General features: G+C 41.5%; 1 protein-coding gene and 1 long non-coding RNA gene across 5 annotated transcripts in view; one reads left to right on the forward strand and one right to left on the reverse strand.

Annotated features, from left to right (window-relative positions):
- The window catches only part of LOC306921578, a 566,256-nt gene that overhangs the window by 159,950 nt on the left and 386,755 nt on the right, over positions 1-19,551 (reverse strand). The window lies entirely within an intron of this gene.
- On the forward strand, positions 770-16,858 carry cpz (carboxypeptidase Z). Of its 4 annotated transcripts, none has more exons than XM_079498909.1 (13): positions 770-1,012; positions 1,734-1,766; positions 2,800-2,851; positions 4,172-4,494; positions 5,410-5,625; positions 6,605-6,840; positions 8,643-8,804; positions 9,338-9,496; positions 10,518-10,653; positions 11,459-11,598; positions 12,721-12,820; positions 13,589-13,734; positions 14,385-16,858. In XM_079498909.1, exons 1-13 carry the CDS (start codon positions 913-915, stop codon positions 14,595-14,597), a joined length of 2,016 nt encoding a protein of 671 aa, XP_079355035.1. In that variant the 5' UTR covers positions 770-912; the 3' UTR covers positions 14,598-16,858. The 4 variants fall into 4 exon arrangements, with proteins under 4 accessions (XP_079355035.1, XP_079355036.1, XP_079355038.1 ...); XM_079498910.1 differs by having other exon boundaries at positions 6,605-6,801; XM_079498912.1 differs by lacking the exons at positions 770-1,012; positions 1,734-1,766 and adding an exon at positions 2,242-2,384.

Consider the following 19,551-nt stretch of genomic DNA (forward strand, 5'->3'; position numbering starts at 1 on the left):
CAATGGTTTTCAGTGGAGTGCTAAACCCAAATCCAGTATACATAAAAAATAATAGGAATATAAAAATTCCAAAATGGTAGCACATCCAAAAATTAAATAAATGGCGGACAAAGTATACTCCATTTCCATTTATTTATTGGCACACACCAAAAAGGAACGCTTACGTGTTTCGGCTATATGCAGCCTTCATCAGAGCCTACTTAAGTATAGGCCTATACTGCATAAGTACAATTTTGAGGTATTTGCATTGCATACTTATACTTGAGCGTTTCCAATTTCCAATACTTACTTCTACTCCATTTTGGTTACCAAATATTCTACTTTTACTCCACTAGGCTACATTTATTTGAAAACATCATAGTTAGGCTACTGGTTACTTTGCAATTTTGATTATTATTACAAAAATAGGCTACATTATACATTTGCATAATTCGGCCATTTGAAAATAGCCTATCTATACAAGCTCAACAATGTGTCACATTTTCATGCAAATGCAAATATACAATCTTTTGTATATGAAATTAGTTAAATATATCATTGCATTTAGTTTTTAATGCATAACAATTTTTGGGAATATATATTTTTTTAAATGTTCTGAAATAATGATTGAAAACGAAATGTGTGGAACAAAAAACATAACAAATGGATCCATAAAAAAATGTGTCCGTGACCCACAAATGGGCCCTGACCCACTGTTTGGGAAACTGTGCTTTAGGCTATTCTGCTCTCTTGGATCATCACATCGGGGATGCTCCGCGCACTGCGCGCACACAAAGGAGAGATTAAGGTTTCTTCCCCGTGTACTCGTGGGTGGTAGTAAATTACAGTGAAGAGAGGAGCTGCCTGCCTGTAGCAGTTCCACACACACTGCCACATCACACCGCCGTGTGTGTTGACAAGAACTAGTACAAGATGCTTGTGGCATTTTCGGCGCTCCTGCTTGTCCTCCTGCAGTCGAAAAGTTGGGGTTCCCCGCCGCAGCGATACTGTGACCCACGGGACGACATCTTTGGTAAGGTCAGCTCTAAACGTGCATCATGCGTGTCCAGTTTCCTGGTCAAAGGGGTTTGAAGTTGAACCCGCGCCGCCCGCCGATCAGCTGTTTAGAACGAGAGTCTTAGAGATAGACAGTGCGTTTGGATAAATGGATGCGCAAAAGCATTGCTTTTTAATTTAACCACGATAAAATTGAAAAGAAATCCCAGATTTGAGCTTTATTTCCACAGAACTTGATTTTAGTGCCCCTGTCAATGTATGCCGCCTCACCATAGAAAAGTATAGGTTAGCCTACTTTTATAGCCCAATAAATAGACAAACACATGTTTTAGCTTGAAGTCGCTTTGTGTTATTGTGTTTGTGCGGTAGGTTAGCTACATCATGGGCTAATTCTCACATTTAAAGATGTAAAACGCAGTTTTTGTTAATATTATTATTATCTCACAGTGAGAAACTCACTGAGTTTCTATCATTCCCCTAGTGTCGAATGTCATAACTTTGAAGCTGTCGCCACCTACCGGTGTGATTGGGATCCTGCCTAGTAGTAGTTTTTCTCCCTGGCTGAAGTGTGTGGTCCAGGGAGTTGAGGGGGTTCCAAATGGACCCTTGCAAGTCTGTAACTGTAGCCTACCAATGGAACCAATTAAAGTGTTTGAGAACTGTATTAGGCTATTGTAATAATCGTCGTTATATGATTTTCTGATATTGGTTTTGCTGATGTTTTTTGTATTTCATAGGAAGATGCAGCAACAACGCACCCGAGGAAAAACGTAGGTGGCCACAAACATAACAGTTTATTTGTTTTTATCGTTATATATATCAAATATTTTTCTTTTTAATGGCTCTATGCACACAGAATAACTCTTCCAACTTCCAGCCCGCTTCCCTGTATACTTCCTTCACAGGTGTTACGATGATAGACTAATTAAGGCTCTGTTCCATTTAGTGTACAGTGGGTCTCAAACATTTTAATTTCAAGGACCTCCATAACTCTGAGAGTGTACAAATGGAACCAAATGAACCAGTCCATTTGTACACTCTCAGAGTTACACAACCATACAGGGCCATTTTGATTTTGGAACCCACTGCCCAGTGTTCAGCACCCTGACTCTGTTTGACCAGAATGGAACAGTTGAGCTTTCATTAGTATCATCAGTAACACCTGTGAAGGAAGTAGGGAAGGGGCCCAGAAGTAGGAATAGTTATTCTGTGTAGCCTATTTGAAAGATTAGACCTTTCATTTATCCTCCAATGGGCCTTGATTCATACTCCAGCTTTATGTAACAACGGTGACCACCGAAAACTACAACATGACATCACGCCGCGGTGATAAGCCACTCATCGCTGCTCACCCCAACACATGTCTGTTTTTACTAACCACCGAAAAGGTGAGTAGCTTATCACCTAAAACTGGAGTATGAATAGGCCTTTATAGTCTTTAGTTTAGACCCTAAATGTGAGACCTCCTGTGGGCAAATTCCAAGTGTCCCTGCAAGATGCAACAGGCCTCCCCCTGCGCATACTGTAGTTAGACTGTCAAAGGAACTCTGCTTGTTTTCACTGAATGTTCGCCAATGATGACATCACGCCCAGTATAGAGACAGGAGGGTTAATGTGGTTAAAGACAACCACAACGCTCTCTTGTACTCAAATCAAAGGTTTCACTATTTGTTTGTTTTAAGTATGACAGAAGTCAGACAAGGGAAGGGACCAATAAATCCCTTAAAATGAGTGTGTAATTATCTCTCTCTCTCTCTCTCTCTCTCTCTCTCTCTCTCTCTCTCTCTCTCTCTCTCTCTACAGCCACATGTACAGAAGTGAACCTGGGCTACTGTACTGACTTGGATTACACCAGGTGGGTCTCATTATGGTAATCCTATTGTCTCCACCAGCCGAAGTCATGGGGAGAGTATGTTTTGCACTCCGTCCGTGTGTGTCCGTCCGTCTGCGTACAGCTAATCTCCGGCACCGTCGGCCTGGTCGATGCCAAACCGTGCGCACACACAACCTGGATGCCATCGACGAACCTCTGCCCCAAATCTTCCACAGCGGCCTGTTATAGCGCCACCATAAGGCCGATTTTTGGCAAAACACATTTCTTTACATTACTCGTATACATTTTATCCCTACATCACGCACATCGGTATACACTATCTCTATAGAGCGTCGCAGTCCCGCCCCCTTTCAGAACGACGAGTGGCCCAGTCAATGATTTTCCATTCATTTTCCCCATAGGCTTTTCAAAAAGCATTTATTTAAAGACGTTTACACCGCGGACAAAAGCCAACTCGGCTCGTGACAAATCATGACAATAAACACAATGTTTTGGGTCGATCAAATAATTAGTACGAAGAAAATCAAAACAAGTCCGACATGCGGAAACAACGGTCGGACATGCGGTCGAACATGCGCTGCTCCGTGCTTATGGTTATGGTTATGGTTAGGTTAGGGTTTGAGGTAGGTTGTCGGTCTAATGACAGTCGGAATAGTATTGCAATAAACAGACACAAAAACATGTTTACATTACTCCTACACATTTTGTCCAAACATCACAAACGCTATTATCCTGGTGGAGACCTGTGCGCCCAGGGGCACTTTTTCTAGTTGCCAATGAAATGGCAATGTTCAGCAGTCGATCTATTTATCCTGTAACGCAGTGGTTTTCAACAGTGGTGTAAAGTACATTTACTTAAGTACTGTACTTAAATAGGTATTTGTTCATTACCTGAGTACCCTCCACTATATTTCAGAGGCAAATATTGTAATCTTACTCCACTACATTTATTTGAAAACAATTGTTACTAGTTACTTTGTCGATTTGGATTATTACAAAACATATACATCAAACACTTCAACATTATATACATTTTGGCCATTTGAAAATAACCAATCTACAAGCTCGTAGAAGAGCTTGTAGATCTGCTATTTTCATTTTTTTGTTTTTAATACATTTGAAACTTAAAATGGGACAATGTGCTGCATAGTGATAGTACTTTCTGCTATTGGTACTTTAAGTTAAGTATTATGCCAATACTTTTGTAAATTTTGAATTCCGGACTTTTACTTGTATAACAGAGTATTTGTATAATTGCAGTATTGATACTTTTACTTAAGTAAAACATTTGAGCACTTTTTTTCCCACCACCACCGCTCAAATAATGTCCTCCTCCTCCAGAACCATGTTCCCCAACATCCTGGGCCACCGCACTCAGGTGGAGGCGGAGTCCGGAGCGGAGTACCTCCTGCTCAGCGTCATCCACGGCCTGCTCAACGGCGAGTGCTCCCCCGACATCCGCCTGGTGGGCTGCTCCGTGCTCGCCCCCCGTTGCCAGGGCGACAGGATCGTCAAGCCCTGCCGCAGCACGTGCGACGAGCTGAGGAAGGACTGCGCGCACGCCTTCGAGTCCATCCAGATGGCCTGGCCCTACTTCCTGGACTGCGACCGCTTCTTTACCAGCGACGAGGAGGGCTGCTACGACCCCCTGGCTGGCCTGAAAGGTAAGGTTAAAGCCTCATTTATGTCGAAGTGTCCTTGAGCAAGACGCTGAACCCTTAATTGCTAACGATGAGCAGGTTGGTGCCTGGCATGGTTTCCTCCGCCATCGGTGTAAATGTGTGTGTGTTGTTTTTTTTTTTTATGTTTTTTTTTGTGGCTTTCACCTTTATTTTATATATTTTATGGAGGGACAGACAGTAGGCTGACAGGAAATGGGGGGAAAGACATGCAGTAAAGGCCGTCGGGATCGGGAGTCGAACCCGCGGCACACTGCCAGACTGGATTACCAGCCAAGGTGCCTGGACCACTGAGCCATGGCCCATGTGTGTGTGGTTTGAGGGGTGCTAGCACATGTGCCCCCAAAAATCAGCAACCCCCCCCAAAAAAAAAAATCAGCATTCCCCCTAAAAAAATCAGCATGCCTCCCTGTGATGTCATGTGGCAGCCAAGTAGGGAGTTTTTTGGAGTGGTGCAACTACTCCCTTACGGAGCTATGTGTGTGGCTGGCTGGCTGCCTGGCTGGGTGCCTGGGTGGGTATCAGCACGAAAATAGCATGGTTGTTTAACTTGTTTTTCACCACCTGTGCGCAACCTAACAAACACGCACATATTAACTGTGTGTGTGTGTGTGTGTGTGTGTGTGTGTGTGTGTGTGTGTGTGTGTGTGTGTGTGTGTGTGTGTGTGTGTGTGTGTGTGTGTGTGTGTGTGTGTGTGTGTGTGTGTGTGTGTGTGTGTGTGTGTGTGTGTGTGGACTGATTTTGATGCGTCGCGCTTCTCAATTCAGCAAGTGACACATTGTTGTACAATCAGTTTTCTCACTGCCCTGGTCTACTTTTCCTCCCTTTCTTTCTCCTCCACTCACTGTGCTCTCGCTGCTTGCCATGCATGAATATTCCCTCCTGTGTGGCTCCTCCAGCCAGGCAGGAGCGAGCCATGTCCAGCTTCTCTCCGGAAGAGCCCAGCACCATCATCCAGTTCACCTACACGTCCAACGCCCACATGAACAGCCTGCTGAAGCGAATGGCGGCCAAGTGCTCCCACATCGCGCACGTCTACAGCATCGGACGCAGCGTGGAGGGCAGGGACCTGCTGGCCATCGAGTTCTCCGACAACCCTGGACAGCATGAGCTACGTGAGTGTCCCATGTGTGCCGTATATATAGGGATACAATTATGGTTTAGGTCAGAGCGGGTTCCCCTTAACTCGGAACTCAAGGACAACCCAGAGGGTCTCTGGAGTCTGGTGTCCCCACAGGCGGTTTAGGCCATTCTCATGGGGAGAATGAGAAGAAAACATTATTATAACTCTGAAAATGTACAAATTAATTCCACAATTTTACTCTTTAAGAAGTACTGTAACACTCAAATATTCTGCTGTGTACTCAAATACCACCAAACGACCAATCTGGGAACCCATCGGCAAACACAAAAGGAGGCTGTTTGTTTCTTTAGCTCGGAATCTGTTCTTGAGAGATTACCAAACGACAAACTTTAATTTCAGTTAGTTATTTTCCTTAAATTTCTATTGTATATCCCCATCAGTCCTTCCCCCCTTTAGTTATTCACATCCTCTTCATATTCTCTCCCCTTTCTTACTTTCATCGATGTCCTCTACCCATCCTTGCTTTCATTCATGTCCTCTGCCCTCCCCTTTCCCTTTCTCACCTGATATTTTAACCCTTATAAGTACCTATGCAAATAACATTTGTTTTGTAGATGTTGTAAATGTTTTAAGCTTGTAGAATTTCTCACAATGCGTCGCAAATGAATGTAACACATTGTGAGCTTGTAGATATGCTATTTTTAAAACATTATACATTTGAAAACTTGTCTGCATAGTGAGCACCGTACTTTTTACTTTTGGTAGTACATTTTGATGCCGGCACTTTTGTACTTTTACTCAAGTACATTTTGAATTCTGGACTTACTTGTAACAAAGTAGTTCAGTCTACATTGCAGTATTGATACTTTTATGTTAGTAAAAAAAATAGAGTACTTTTTCCACCACTGCCTACAATATATCCACGATTGATGAAAATCTCTTCCATCTCTCCATGCACACACCTCTCTCTTTCCCTGCTCTCACCACCACCCACCCTCACTACTGTATAGTGGAGCCGGAGATCAAGCTGGTGGGCAACATGCACGGTAACGAGGTGCTGGGCCGCCAGCTGCTCCTCTACCTGGCCCAGTACCTGTGCTCTGAGTACAGGCTGGGCAACCAGCGGGTCCAGGCCCTCGTCAACAACACCCGCATCCACATCCTGGCCTCCATGAACCCAGACGGCTACGAGCTGGCCGCCTCAGAGGTAGAGGATAGAAATGACCCGGAGTTCAGCGAACAGGAAGTAAATATTGATAAAGAAAAAAAGACAAACCGCCATTATCCGCTCCCGATTTTCCCGGCTTTCTGTCCCGACTGGTGGTGGTGGTGGTGGTGTCCGTGGGGTTGACTTATGGGCTTTCTTTTGGGTGGAATTCGTGTTCTGAATTTGTTTCATGGCTCTCCCACTACCAGATAACCCAAACCAAACAAACGGAGGATAACGGTTTATAGGGAGAAATGCCATCGAATGGTGTCTACCAGAAACATACCCAAAAAAGGTTTACACTTTTTAAAAAAAAGTTATATTCAAAATAAATTGCATTATACTGCACATATACTGTAGTTAGTTGTAGTTAGCTAGCTGGCAGTGGGAGAGCTGTTCTGTTTTCACTCTGTTTTCAACTAAGGAATGCTAGGTCTACTCTAATCATCACTTCAATGGTGCATAGAAGCCACTGTAGAAGAAATCCATCCGAACCACTTACATTTTTACGGCATGTATTTCGAGGAGCTAATCTTGCAAAACGCTGGACTTGATCAGCGCCGGCAGTTCTTGTGCACGGTGCCAGTACTGTAGGTCAACTCCGCAACATTTTCTTTCACATATGTTTTTCATTTTTTGCGGGGGGGGGAAATATTTAACTGTAATTTTATAATGGGAGGTTAAAGGGACTACGATTGGGCTGCAAAGTCATCATACACCGTTGATACTTCACAGATGGGACTGGCGTCCGTCACACACCGGCCATGTGACGTCTGCAATGCTCACTGGAATTAGAATTTGGATCAGATAGTAATAATAATATTCATAAATATAGGAACCATAAAAGCAATAAAGAAAATAACCTATACGCAATATGCACAATAAGCCATAGAATCACTGATGACCGAACATGAGAGAAATAAGACCACGCAATGAACAAATGAGCACTTTAAATAGCAGGCCGTGGACGACGCTCAGCAGGATCTCAGCAGGAGGTACTCATGGATTAAAGCAAGTCTAGACGGATAAGGATAGAAATGTCATGCAGTTTGTGCTCATTCCAAACCTATGGGTATTTATTTGTAGTAGCGACGGCGCGATAGGAAACGAAATTACATGTCACGATTGTTTTGGCAAATATAATTGCGATTAACGATATTATCGTGATAATCAAAAATGTGCTTAAAAAGTAAAATGTCACTTTTGTTTAACCACTTGAAACCCCGGTATCCCTATTCTGGGGGCGGGATGTTCGCCATAAATAGCCGATTTACAAGCTCACAAAGTGTTGCGTTTGCAACCCACTGTGAGCTTGTAGATCGGCGAGAGGGGTTTAAGTGGTACTGAATTTGCAGCTCAACAAAGGCTAATTCATCCTAGTAAAATGACGGAGGACAATTTCACAATAAATCTCTAATAGTTTATCACGATAAACTATTATAACGATTATTGTCCCATCCATGATTTGTAGATGAATAGCCTATACAGTTACCAGCTTCTTATCTCAAGTCCATCTTTTTTTATTTATTTGGATCTCATTCTCATGACGGATACATGGCCTTGTTGTCTCAACATCAGTTAATCATAGCATTAACCAACACAATCTAACCCGGTCTGCCCTTTAATATTAATGTCTAATACTCACATACGTTTCTCAATATTTGCTTCCCTGAACTACGCATTTTCTAATCACTAATATCCACTATACGAGCACCGTCATTATCATCAATATCATTAATATTATTAATCAATTAATCCAATCACTTAACAATTCCATCCCATCGTCCCTGTCGTTCCCAAGTCACCCTACTAACGATCTGTTTGAATCCAACCATTTTCAGGGTCACTTGTTGAACGGTTGGACCAACGGTCGAACCAATGCTCAGAATTTAGATCTGAATCGCAACTTCCCGGACCTCACCTCGGTCCTCTATCGGAACCGGCGCAGCAGGTACTACCGGACCGACCACGTTCCCATCCCTGACAACTACTGGTTTGGCAAGGTAAGAGGACGGCAGTGGAGTACTGTACTTAAGTACAATTTTGAGGTATTGTATTTGTACTTTAGCCTACTAGATTATTTCCAATGTCCAATCATTTTACTTCTACTCCACTACATCTCAGATTACTCCATTATATTTATTTGAAAACTTTAGATACTAGTTACTTTGTAGATTTTACAAAACATACATTAACAACTTCAAAAGATTTTTAAACATTTAAAACTTTAAATGGGACATTCTGCACAATAACTACTTTTACTTTTGGTACTTTAAGTACATTTTGATGCCAATACATTTGTGCTTTTCCTCAAGTAGATTTTGAATTCCAGACTTTTTGTAATGGCGTATTTCTACAATGCAGTATTGTTACTTTTACCTAAGTAAAATATGTGAATACTTTTTCCACCACAGGAGTTGGTTGTGTCTTACACGCTCGGGCATATTTCGGTTTATGTTCTAACCTTACAAGTGAAGATTATATTGGAATTATTGGCGGGGTGTAACTATCTGCACTTCCCCATTCTGGTCCATAGGTGGCACCAGAGACCTTTGCAGTGATGAAGTGGATCCGGTCAATACCGTTTGTCCAGTCCGCCAGCCTCCATGGAGGGGAGCTAGTGGTCTCCTACCCGTTTGACTTCTCCAAGCACCCACAGGAGGAGAGGATGTTCTCACCCACGCCCGATGAACAGGTAAAGCCTCATCTACTTTACAGTGGTACCTTAAGTGGGGTCTGGGGTCCTTGAGGGAGTTCCAGGGGGTCCCCAGCTAAATGATAGTTTGGAACCAAATGGACCCTTATGGGTCTGTAACTCTGAGAGTGTACAAATGGAACCAAACGGCCTCTAACAGGTCCGTTTGGTTCCATTTGTACACTCTCAGAGTTAAATTAACATTGATTTTACAATATAAATTGGGGGTCCCAGAGATAGAAATGCCATTAAATGTGGGTCCGTAGACTAAAGCGTGTCAAACTGGGGGTCCTTGAAATTAAACGGGTTGAGAATCACTGCTAGAGCCGCAAGAATCTTCTCTTACTGGCATATCTTTTCAAATGGGGGTCCGCGGGCTAATTAGTGTCAATCTGGGGGTCCTTGACGTGAAAAAGTTTGGGAACCACTGGTCTACTATGCTTACTTCAACATTTCTGCCAGATTAAAAGTCATTGTTGTTGAGCAACATGTTGCACTGCAGTTGGGAGCTTTGAATAATTATTATTACCATTTTTGAGTATGCCCAGCTTTGAGGGTTTGTGTGAACACAAGCATTGGCTGATGATTGGCTGATCACCCCATAGCGATAACGATGATTTGATTGGCTGAGCAAAGTACATATTTAGGATAAAAGTGAGGGCAGAAAAGTGAAGACGCCAAAAGTGATTGGCCGGAATAACATTTGTGATGATTTGACTGGCTGAGCACGGAATGTTTTGTATGATGATGTATGATGATAAGGGCGCCCTCACTTCACACGGGTGTGATTTTTATTGATTGATGGGTGGATGGACTATACGCACCTTGAATAATGTTGCACCTTGAATAATGTCCTGCACCTTGAATAATGTCCTTATGTATAGGCCTATATAATGAATGCACAGCACACAGTGGCTACTATGCTCATTCACTGTGTGTGCGTGTGTGCGTGCGTGCATGCGTGCGTGCATTTTTTCTTTCTGACATTACGCGTCTGTTTCCATACCTCGCTGTGTGTTAGGCTTTCAAGCAGCTGGCTCGTACCTACGCAGACGCCCACACCACCATGTCCAACAACGACACGGAGCGCTGCGGATCGTCCTTCTACAGAACCAGGGGGATCATCAACGGGGCCCTGTGGTACAGCTTCGCTGGAGGTGAGATTATAGAACAGAACCAGGGGGGGGGGGATCATCAACGGAGCCCTGTGGTACAGCTTCGCTGGAGGTGAGATTATAGAACAGAACCAGGGGGGGGATCATCAACGGAGCCCTGTGGTACAGCTTCACTGGAGGTGAGATTATAGAACAGAACCAGGGGGGGGATCATCAACGGAGCCCTGTGGTACAGCTTCACTGGAGGTGAGATTATAGAACAGAACCAGGGGGGGATCATCAACGGAGCCCTGTGGTACAGTTTTGCTGGAGGTGAGATTAGAACAGAACTGCAGAATGGAAGGTTCAACCACCTGATTTAAAACCATAAAACCGGCCAGACACTTTGAAGCCATGATGCTAATCCTGTTTGCCCGAAACATCTCTGAGGTGATCAGTTTGCTTTGATTTACATATACTGGGCTGTCCGACATTATCGGCCTTCCGATATTCTCTGCCGATATTTGCATAAAAATGTAAAAATCTGAAAATATCGTTATCGGTTTAATACATTTAATCGGTTTAATCCGATTTTTACATTTTTACATTTTCTATTAATACAAAATTCTCCCCAATTCACGATATTAATAATATTTTTATTTGGAAAACCTTACATTTATGAATGCATCCTGCGGGGCATCGCAATGAAATTAGGCATAATGTGTTCATTCCACGATATTCCGCGTATATCAGTATCGGTTGGTATCGGAAATTAGAAGTTGGACAATATCGGGAAAAAAGTCAATACTTTGATATCTTCAACCCACCCCTCTCTCTCTCTCTGTACGTCTGTATGTCTCTCTCCCAGGTATGTCAGACTTCAACTACCTCCACACCAACTGTCTGGAGATCACGGTGGAGCTGGGCTGTGACAAGTTTCCCTCCGAGGCCGAGCTCTATCCCGAGTGGAAGAGGAACAAAGAGGCTCTGCTCAGCTTTATGGAGTCTGTGAGTGTTTATTTGATATGATCCTTGATGACAATTCCTATGTATTTGATGTATTACTGTTATGTGTTGTTCTCGCTTAAATTGTTCTTTTATCCTGAGTGGAGGAGGAAAAAGGAGGCGCAGAATGACTGGAATGTACAAGCCGGCTCGGTATCAGGACTGTAGATAATGTAAAATGAACAGTTATTAACATCATCGCTGCATGGAGTTACTATTATGAAGTGTTGATTTTGACAGCAGATTTTGATTTAGTTTTAGTCTTTTGACTAAAATTCCATTCAGTTTTAGTCACATTTTTGTCATCTGAAACATTTTAGTTGTAGTCTAGTTTTAGTTGACTAAATACCATAAGATTTTAATCGACTAAAGCTACAGTTGATTTAGTCGACTAAAATGTATTTTGGCTGGCCGTGATGGCGTTGAAATGCCTGATTTATACTCTGATGTGTGCCGAAAGCACACAACGTGTTGCAGCGTGGCATGTTGTGAGCTTGTAGATCTGCTATTATCGGAGAGTGACACAACCAAGTTTAAACTGACCTTTCTTTTAGTTCTACTGGATCTCTTCTCCGCTAGTCCCTCGTCCCTAACATTTTAGTCTAGTTTTTATTTGTTGACAAAATTGTCAATGTAGTCTTAGTTTTAATCATTATAGCTTAGTTTTTATTTAGTTTTCGTCAGGGAAAAAGAGTAGTCGAACATTTTCTGACGGCCCAGGCCACAACCCTGCATTATGACCATTTCACATGAAAACGAAACCAACCCTGCATTATTATTATTTTTTTAAATGTTTTTTTCGCCTTTATTTTTATTTTTTTATGGAGGGACAGACAGTAGACTGACAGGAAATGGGGAGAGAGATGGGGGGGGTGACATGCAGTAAAGGCGGTCGGGATCGGGAGTCGAACCCGCGACACACTGCCAGACTGGATTACCAGCCAAGGTGCCTGGAACGCTGCGCCACGGCCCAGGCCACAACCCTGCATTATGACCATTTCACACGAAAACAAAGCATTTTATCTGCGATTGTATACATTATGTTAATGTGCTACATTATTAATAATTCAACTCTTCAGAGAGTGAAAAGTGAGCGTCTGTGTTGATGTCCTTGACCACATGCAGGTCCACCGCGGGATCAAGGGACTGGTGAAGGACGAGGATGGCGTTGGGATCAAAGGAGCCGTCATTTCTGTCAGGGGAGTCCGAAAGGACGTCACCACGGGTAAGGAGCAACTAACCCTTTTCATATCAAGAGTCCATTATGTATTCGGCATGTGAGCCGCACCTCTATCATCATATATTTTGTGAGAGTTTAATGTTGTATTTATGCATTTGTATTTATTCATGTATTTATATTGGTTAATCTACCCCTAGTCTCTCAAGACAGACTGTTGACTCACGGATAGGGACAGACATTGCTGGTCATTGGAGTGGCTGCACCACTCAAAAATATAATACCAAGCTATGTTACATAGCAGCTATTTCACATACTCTCCAGCTTACAGTTACTTTATTCGTTTTTTATTTAGTTGGGACAGTGTATATTGATGAACATTACATTAAAAATGCAGTGTAAATATACCAGATTTCACAAAACATGCTAATTTCCATCTGCAGTCCCCAGAAATCAAACGATACAAACAGGACTGACATACAGGACATAGCATACAAATACCCAGTACATTTCAAACGTAATAAGACTAGTAAGAAAACAAAATAAGAAAAGATTAAACTATTATTAGGGTAGGTTTACTCTATTTTGGACTAAGCGTCCTTTAAAAGCTGTGAAAGTGGGTATCTCCCTTAGTGTGAGAGGGAGCTCATTCCAGTATTGACAACCTTTTATGGACAGTACATTTTGACTGAAGGTAGACTTTCTGCCATGGACCTCAGTCACCCCAGCTGTAAACTGTATGCTATCCTAGTAATCCCCCTCCCCACATTTCTCTCCGCCGCATCTCTCCATCCGTCCATCTCGACCTCTCTCCAGCGGATGACGGAGACTACTGGCGTCTGCTAAACCCTGGTACCCACATCCTGAGCGCCTCGGCCAAGGGCTTCTCCAAGATTAGCAAGAGGATCTACCTGCCTCACAACATGGACAAGGCAGGGCGCGTCGACTTTGTCTTGCGGAAGGTATGGAACCACAATTTGTTACTTGACCTGACGAAGATGTTATAGTTACATCGAAACGTTGTCGTTTTTGCTGAATAAAGATGAATAAAGGCTTTAACTGTCCGAGTTTGCTCCAGTGCCTAATCCTTGCCAGCCTACAAAAGGCTTGTGGAGCGGTGGAACGCCCTTATGCACAATTCATTTGATTTAAACGAAACTGGATTAAAATCCCATAACAACTTCAACCCGGGCATTCTTCACAAGTACTTTCTACTTTTGGTACTTTTAAGTACATTTGATACCACCTATAGAGCGTCGCAGTCCCGCCCCCTTTCAGAACGACGAGGCACCAGGAAATAATTCCCCATTTATTTTTCCCATAGGCGTTTCAAAAAGTATTTATTGAAAGGCATTTAAGCCTCGGACAAAGCCAACAGCCGAGTTGACAAATCATGACAATAATTTTTTTTGGGCTAATAACTAATTATTAGAAGAAAAAAAGGCAGGGTACAAAACTTTTATTTTTTATTTTTTCTTCTTTCTAATTATTTGTTCGGCCCCAAATGTTTTTGTTTATTGTCATGATTTGAGTACTTCTACATTGCAGTATTAATACCTTTTACTTAAGTAAAACATTTGAGTACTTTTTCCCACCACTGCCATCCATGCAGGAGCCCGTGGAGCCGGACATCAACGATGACCTGTTCCCCACGGTGGATTCGTGGGACCGCTTCGACCCCTACAACCAGTTCCAGAGCCACGGAGAGACGGAGCCGGGCGAACCGGGCGAGCCGGGCCTGGAGCGCCAGGAGAAGCCGTGGTGGTGGAACTACTTCTCCCAGTCCGGTATCAACCCACCTACTTGGCTTCTGAGAAACGTCTAGACCACGTGGTTCCCCAAACGTTGTTATTAATTATTGTTTTTTACTTAATCATCCATTAAGACCTGAGGTCAAAATTCAAAACATTTCTTCTAAATTGTACTCAAAACTATTTCATGTGAAGGAACCCCAATCTGAAAACATATGTTGTTGTTTCCCCCCCCCCCCCCCGCAACATGTTCACGATTTTTCAAAAATGCCAGATCTACAAGCTCGTAGTGCGGCACTCGGTGCCACGCTATGAGCTTGTAGATCTGCTATTTTTCAATAGCTAAAGTATAACATAATGCTTAAAACACCAAAAAGGGTTCCCGTCCTGAATGGGTTAAATACTGTACTTAATTACAATTTGGAGGTGTTTTTACTTCTACTCCACTACATCTCGGATAGTTTTTTCTTTATTCTTTTTTTTTTGACAGTTCCACGTATCCAATACCCCTGGTTCCCATATCACTCTCAACACCAAATTAAAAGTGAGGCTTCTACTCTGAAAATGTATGTTTATTTATTATTATTATTTTGTGATGCTGCTTAACGCTTATAGAGTTTAGAAAACTTCTAATTGAATGCCAAATAACAGATGTTATATTAAATTGGACTGTTAAAATATGATTATTAGCCTACATTCCATTGACTATTAGAAATAGAATTGTATAGCCTTAAAATAGGCAGTAATATTGCATTGTTACTATTGATAATAATAGCATATAATGTATATAATTATAATTATAATAATGTATATCATCACAAACTGTAAATGTCAAGGCTGATTAAACACTTAGATTATTCAGTTACAAAAAAACACAAACGTTTTACTTAGACATATGCCTTTGCTATTGCCACCAACATAGATATGTGTATTCGCATATTGTGAGGCGTACACATATACAGTACATAAACTGGGCAATCAGATATTTGATTGCTATTTAGCACAACGACCATTTAAAAAAATATATAGCTCTAGCTTCCCCAACGTTCTCCGAATCCCCCATGGCCGCGTTGAGAAACACCAGTCTAGACAGGAGCATTCCAAAATCCCGTTCTGGAGCGAGAATGATAATGGATGCTCTGACGTCAATTTCCACTGAGTAGGCGCTGACAGAGGTGTCTATTCAGGAAGAGAGTGGTGACATTGAAATCAATACGGTGCTTCCTGCTGGAAGGTTAAATAGGCTAATGTTGTTTACGCACAACAAAGTTGATTCCAGGAAGTAGCTAGAAGTTTAGATAATGTTCCTTTGCAAGCAACCTTTTTCTTTCATTTTTTCTCCCATTCCCTTGGTTTTTTTTGTCAAGTGAAAACTGAATCATTCACGTGGCACGCACGCACGCACGCACGCACGCACGCACGCACGCACGCACGCACGCACGCACGCACGCACGCACGCACGCACGCACGCACGCACGCACGCACGCACGCACGCACACACACACACACACACACACACACACACATTAAATGACCACACATGTAAAAAATAAATGCCCTGATGAGCCATCATATATTGGGAATAGGCAGCCAAAATTGTTTAAATATTAAATGATGATTCAGAAAATAAGTAGAATGGAGATTTACATGAGGCAAACAAGGTTGCTTTAAAGGCTAGACATTGTTCATTCATTTACAAACCAAAGAGATTTATGGTAAGAAGTGAACATATTATCCTATGTATTTAAATGTTGTTTGACTGTTAGGCTACATTGTGACATTTCTGTTCTATACGACTCAAAATATTGATTTAGCTATTTTATATCTCTGTTGTCTGGAAGAAACCACTCCTGAACTCCAAAATGTTCATTTTTCAGGAAATGAAAAAACATCCAGCTCAAGTGGAGTTAGGAGGTTTTTGTCGAAGCACCTTTTAATACTTTCCATTGGTTCAATATGTTTTTTTAACCAACACACAGACGCAAAGGGTGCTCAATAGGACTGATTTATGAAGAGTTTTGTTTTTAAATCAAAAACCTAAAAAAAGGAGTTAGGTAGTTTCTTCCGGACAGCAACGATATTAAATTATATATTATAATGAATACATTTGAAGGCAGCTCCACTCGACGTCTTGTCTTTGTGCACATGAATGTTTTGGAGTTTCCAGTACATATTTCACAAAAGGCACACCAGTTTGTGCGACTCCTCGTGGAACATTCCCCGAAGGCGGCATGTGCCTCGAGAAACTATTTGATAACCTTGAAAGCTAATAGCCTCTGAATAACAGGACATGATACCTTTAAATGTTGCTTTCTTTGATGTTTTACAAGCATAAAACCACATGAATATAACATGTTTTTTCATTTGTCTTTTTTCATTGTTTCATTGTTTTCAGTGTTTGGGTGCATTGTATACAAGTATAGGTGGTGTTGTTTGCCAAATGCTGAGGCTGTTGCAAGCTTTCATCGCCAGGTGGCGCCAGAGAACATGTAGAAGAACATCAGACTAGGTTAGCCTATTCTGAGTTGTTATGGGTATTTGGATACATCTTTATGGGTCTTTGTAGTATAATTTAATGTATTAACACACACGCACACACACACACACACACACACACGTCACACACTCTTCTGAGTGTGCTTAAGTGCGCTTAATTTCAGACGACTAAACAAACTTTGGATACACCCTTTTCTTCCGAAGGTCTCTTGTCCTCACCACAGTGGCTCTGACATTAATGAGCCATGCATGGTGAGGTTGAGGTTGTAATTATCTATTTATTTCATTATGGCTGGTGGATTTTGTCCATGTAGGCCATGCGGGCTGGGCAACTTTGAAGATGGAGAGGGCCACTATAGTTCCACACGCAGAGGGCCACATTGCATATTACTGTCGTTTTGAGCTTGTAGATCTGCTATTTTTGAATTGGAATCCTGAAAAGTTTTGTTTATTTAATATCAAAATGCATTTAGTTATATAGGTAACTTATGTTATCTCTATGAACTTAAATGCAAATACATTGGACATAAAACAGACAACACAATTCTAATACTAGTCTTTCAGCTACTAATATAGACTGAAGTAATTAAAGCGGGTCATGTTTGCACGTTTGGAATTGTAACAGCTGAAACAAATAACATATCAATATTGGGATATTAACCTGGGCCCGCCAGTTGCCCATGTATGATGTAGGCTAAAATGTTGTGCTTCGTCTAAGACGGAAAGTGAAAACACGGGACAGATTCCGGTACTGTACTGTAGGAGCATACTGTATGTCAGACCGCAAGGCTAGTTTATTTGTGTACCTGCACGTTTCAACACCAGGCAATTCAAAGTGCTTTACACAAAGCATTAAGCAGCAAGAAGACCGCAAAATAATAAACATGTCATATGACAAGGACATGTGAACATATTAAACTTAATAAAACTAAAAGAGAAAAATTAGAGCTTATACTGTTAGTGTAGAATTATCATTTAAAAACAAAAAAGGCAGCAGCAAACAGAGAAAAATATATATTATTTAAAAACAAATATATATATATAGGCCAATATATTTTATTTTTTCATGTTTGATTTAAGTGTTTAGGTTTTTAGGTTTTATTAGCACATAAAAAGTTAAAAACAGAAGAAATATACATATTACTATTGTGCAAGAGAAGTTCCCCTAATTTGAAGATGTATACACATAAAAAAGTACCAGTAATGCATTCATTACATTTGCTTAAAATACAAACATACATGCAGTACATACACAGCACACACATTCATCTATATATATTACAACCTTATATATAAAATATATATATATATAATTATTTTTTTATTTTTTTAAACGAAGAGTTGACCTGCAGTTTTCTGAGAGTTTGTTCCAGAAAAGTCGTCATGTTTAGTTCTGATTCTGAGGGACAGAAAGCAGACCAGTCATGATGTAGTTAGTAGGCTAGCTTCTGGTTTAGAATCTAAACCAACACAGTACTAGTGAACCATAACCATATAAACAAATCGGAAGTATTTTTGTGAAATGTTAAACCACCTAAGAACTATAGGAGTGATCCGTGTTCTTGGTATTGGCAAGGACTTCAACAGCAGTGTGAAGATCCAAAAATTAAATGTAATAATATTACAAGTATAAAATCGAAGAAGTCTGGCCATCTTGGGCTGATCAAAGTAACCTAATGTAGGAACTATTAATAGATCAAATAAATATCTATCATCTGTGATCTATGTCTATCATCCGTAATATCTGCTGCTGCATACATCTACTGTCCATGAATGGATATATGTAATAGTGGACATTATGTGAGACGGATATGTACAGTGTCAGTCAGCTACACAGCAATATGGATAGTCAAAATCAGTTCATATATTATGAGCAATATAATCAATCAATTCTGAAACAAAAACTAATATTATTGCATTGCTATCGGGTACAAACAAACCTTGGATGTCCAAAACTGTTACTTTTCAGGATTCTAAAAGCAAGAACAGCAGCTCGGCTATTTTTTTTTGTGCTACTTTTGTGTGAAGCTGTAGTATAAGGAAGTATATGGGGGGAAAAAAACTAAAATATGGAGATAGGGCACGGTCACGCCTATGAGGATGGATTCTGCCAATGCATTTCAATGGGAATGGAGTGTTTATTTATTTATTATTATTTAAATGTTTTATCCCACAATTTTTGTAACCCATTTTTTCACCCAGTGTCAATTATCTAATGTAATCCTGGGCCCTACACTTCCTCTGCCAACCTAGGGGGGCAGCGGACTGACCTCATGCTTCCTCCTATGCATGAGGAGTCCAAGCTGCTTCTTTTCACCTGACAGGGGAGAGTTTCCCCGGCTGGACGTAGCGCGTGGAAGGAACACGTTATTCCGACCAGTTCCTTTCCCCTCCATCAGGCGCCCCGGCTAGCCAGGAGGAGGTAGTTTAGAGACCAGGATTACGGCATGTTTTTGTGAGGGTACCTACCCTAGGGGACACGGGGAGAACATCCACACAGAAAGGCCCTTTCACCAACCCCGCCTCGGGTAT

Source organism: Electrona antarctica, assembly GCF_951216825.1.
Source record: "Electrona antarctica genome assembly, chromosome: 4".
NCBI lineage: Eukaryota > Metazoa > Chordata > Actinopteri > Myctophiformes > Myctophidae > Electrona > Electrona antarctica.

Bases quoted from the DNA above. Each gene is read 5' to 3' on its own strand.
- cpz (XM_079498909.1), top strand. From the start codon at position 913: ATGCTTGTGGCATTTTCGGCGCTCCTGCTTGTCCTCCTGCAGTCGAAA. The intron at 2,852-4,171 runs GTGGGTCTCATT...CTCCTCCTCCAG, and splicing joins ACTGACTTGGATTACACCAG to AACCATGTTCCCCAACATCC. The intron at 5,626-6,604 runs GTGAGTGTCCCA...ACTACTGTATAG, and splicing joins CCCTGGACAGCATGAGCTAC to TGGAGCCGGAGATCAAGCTG.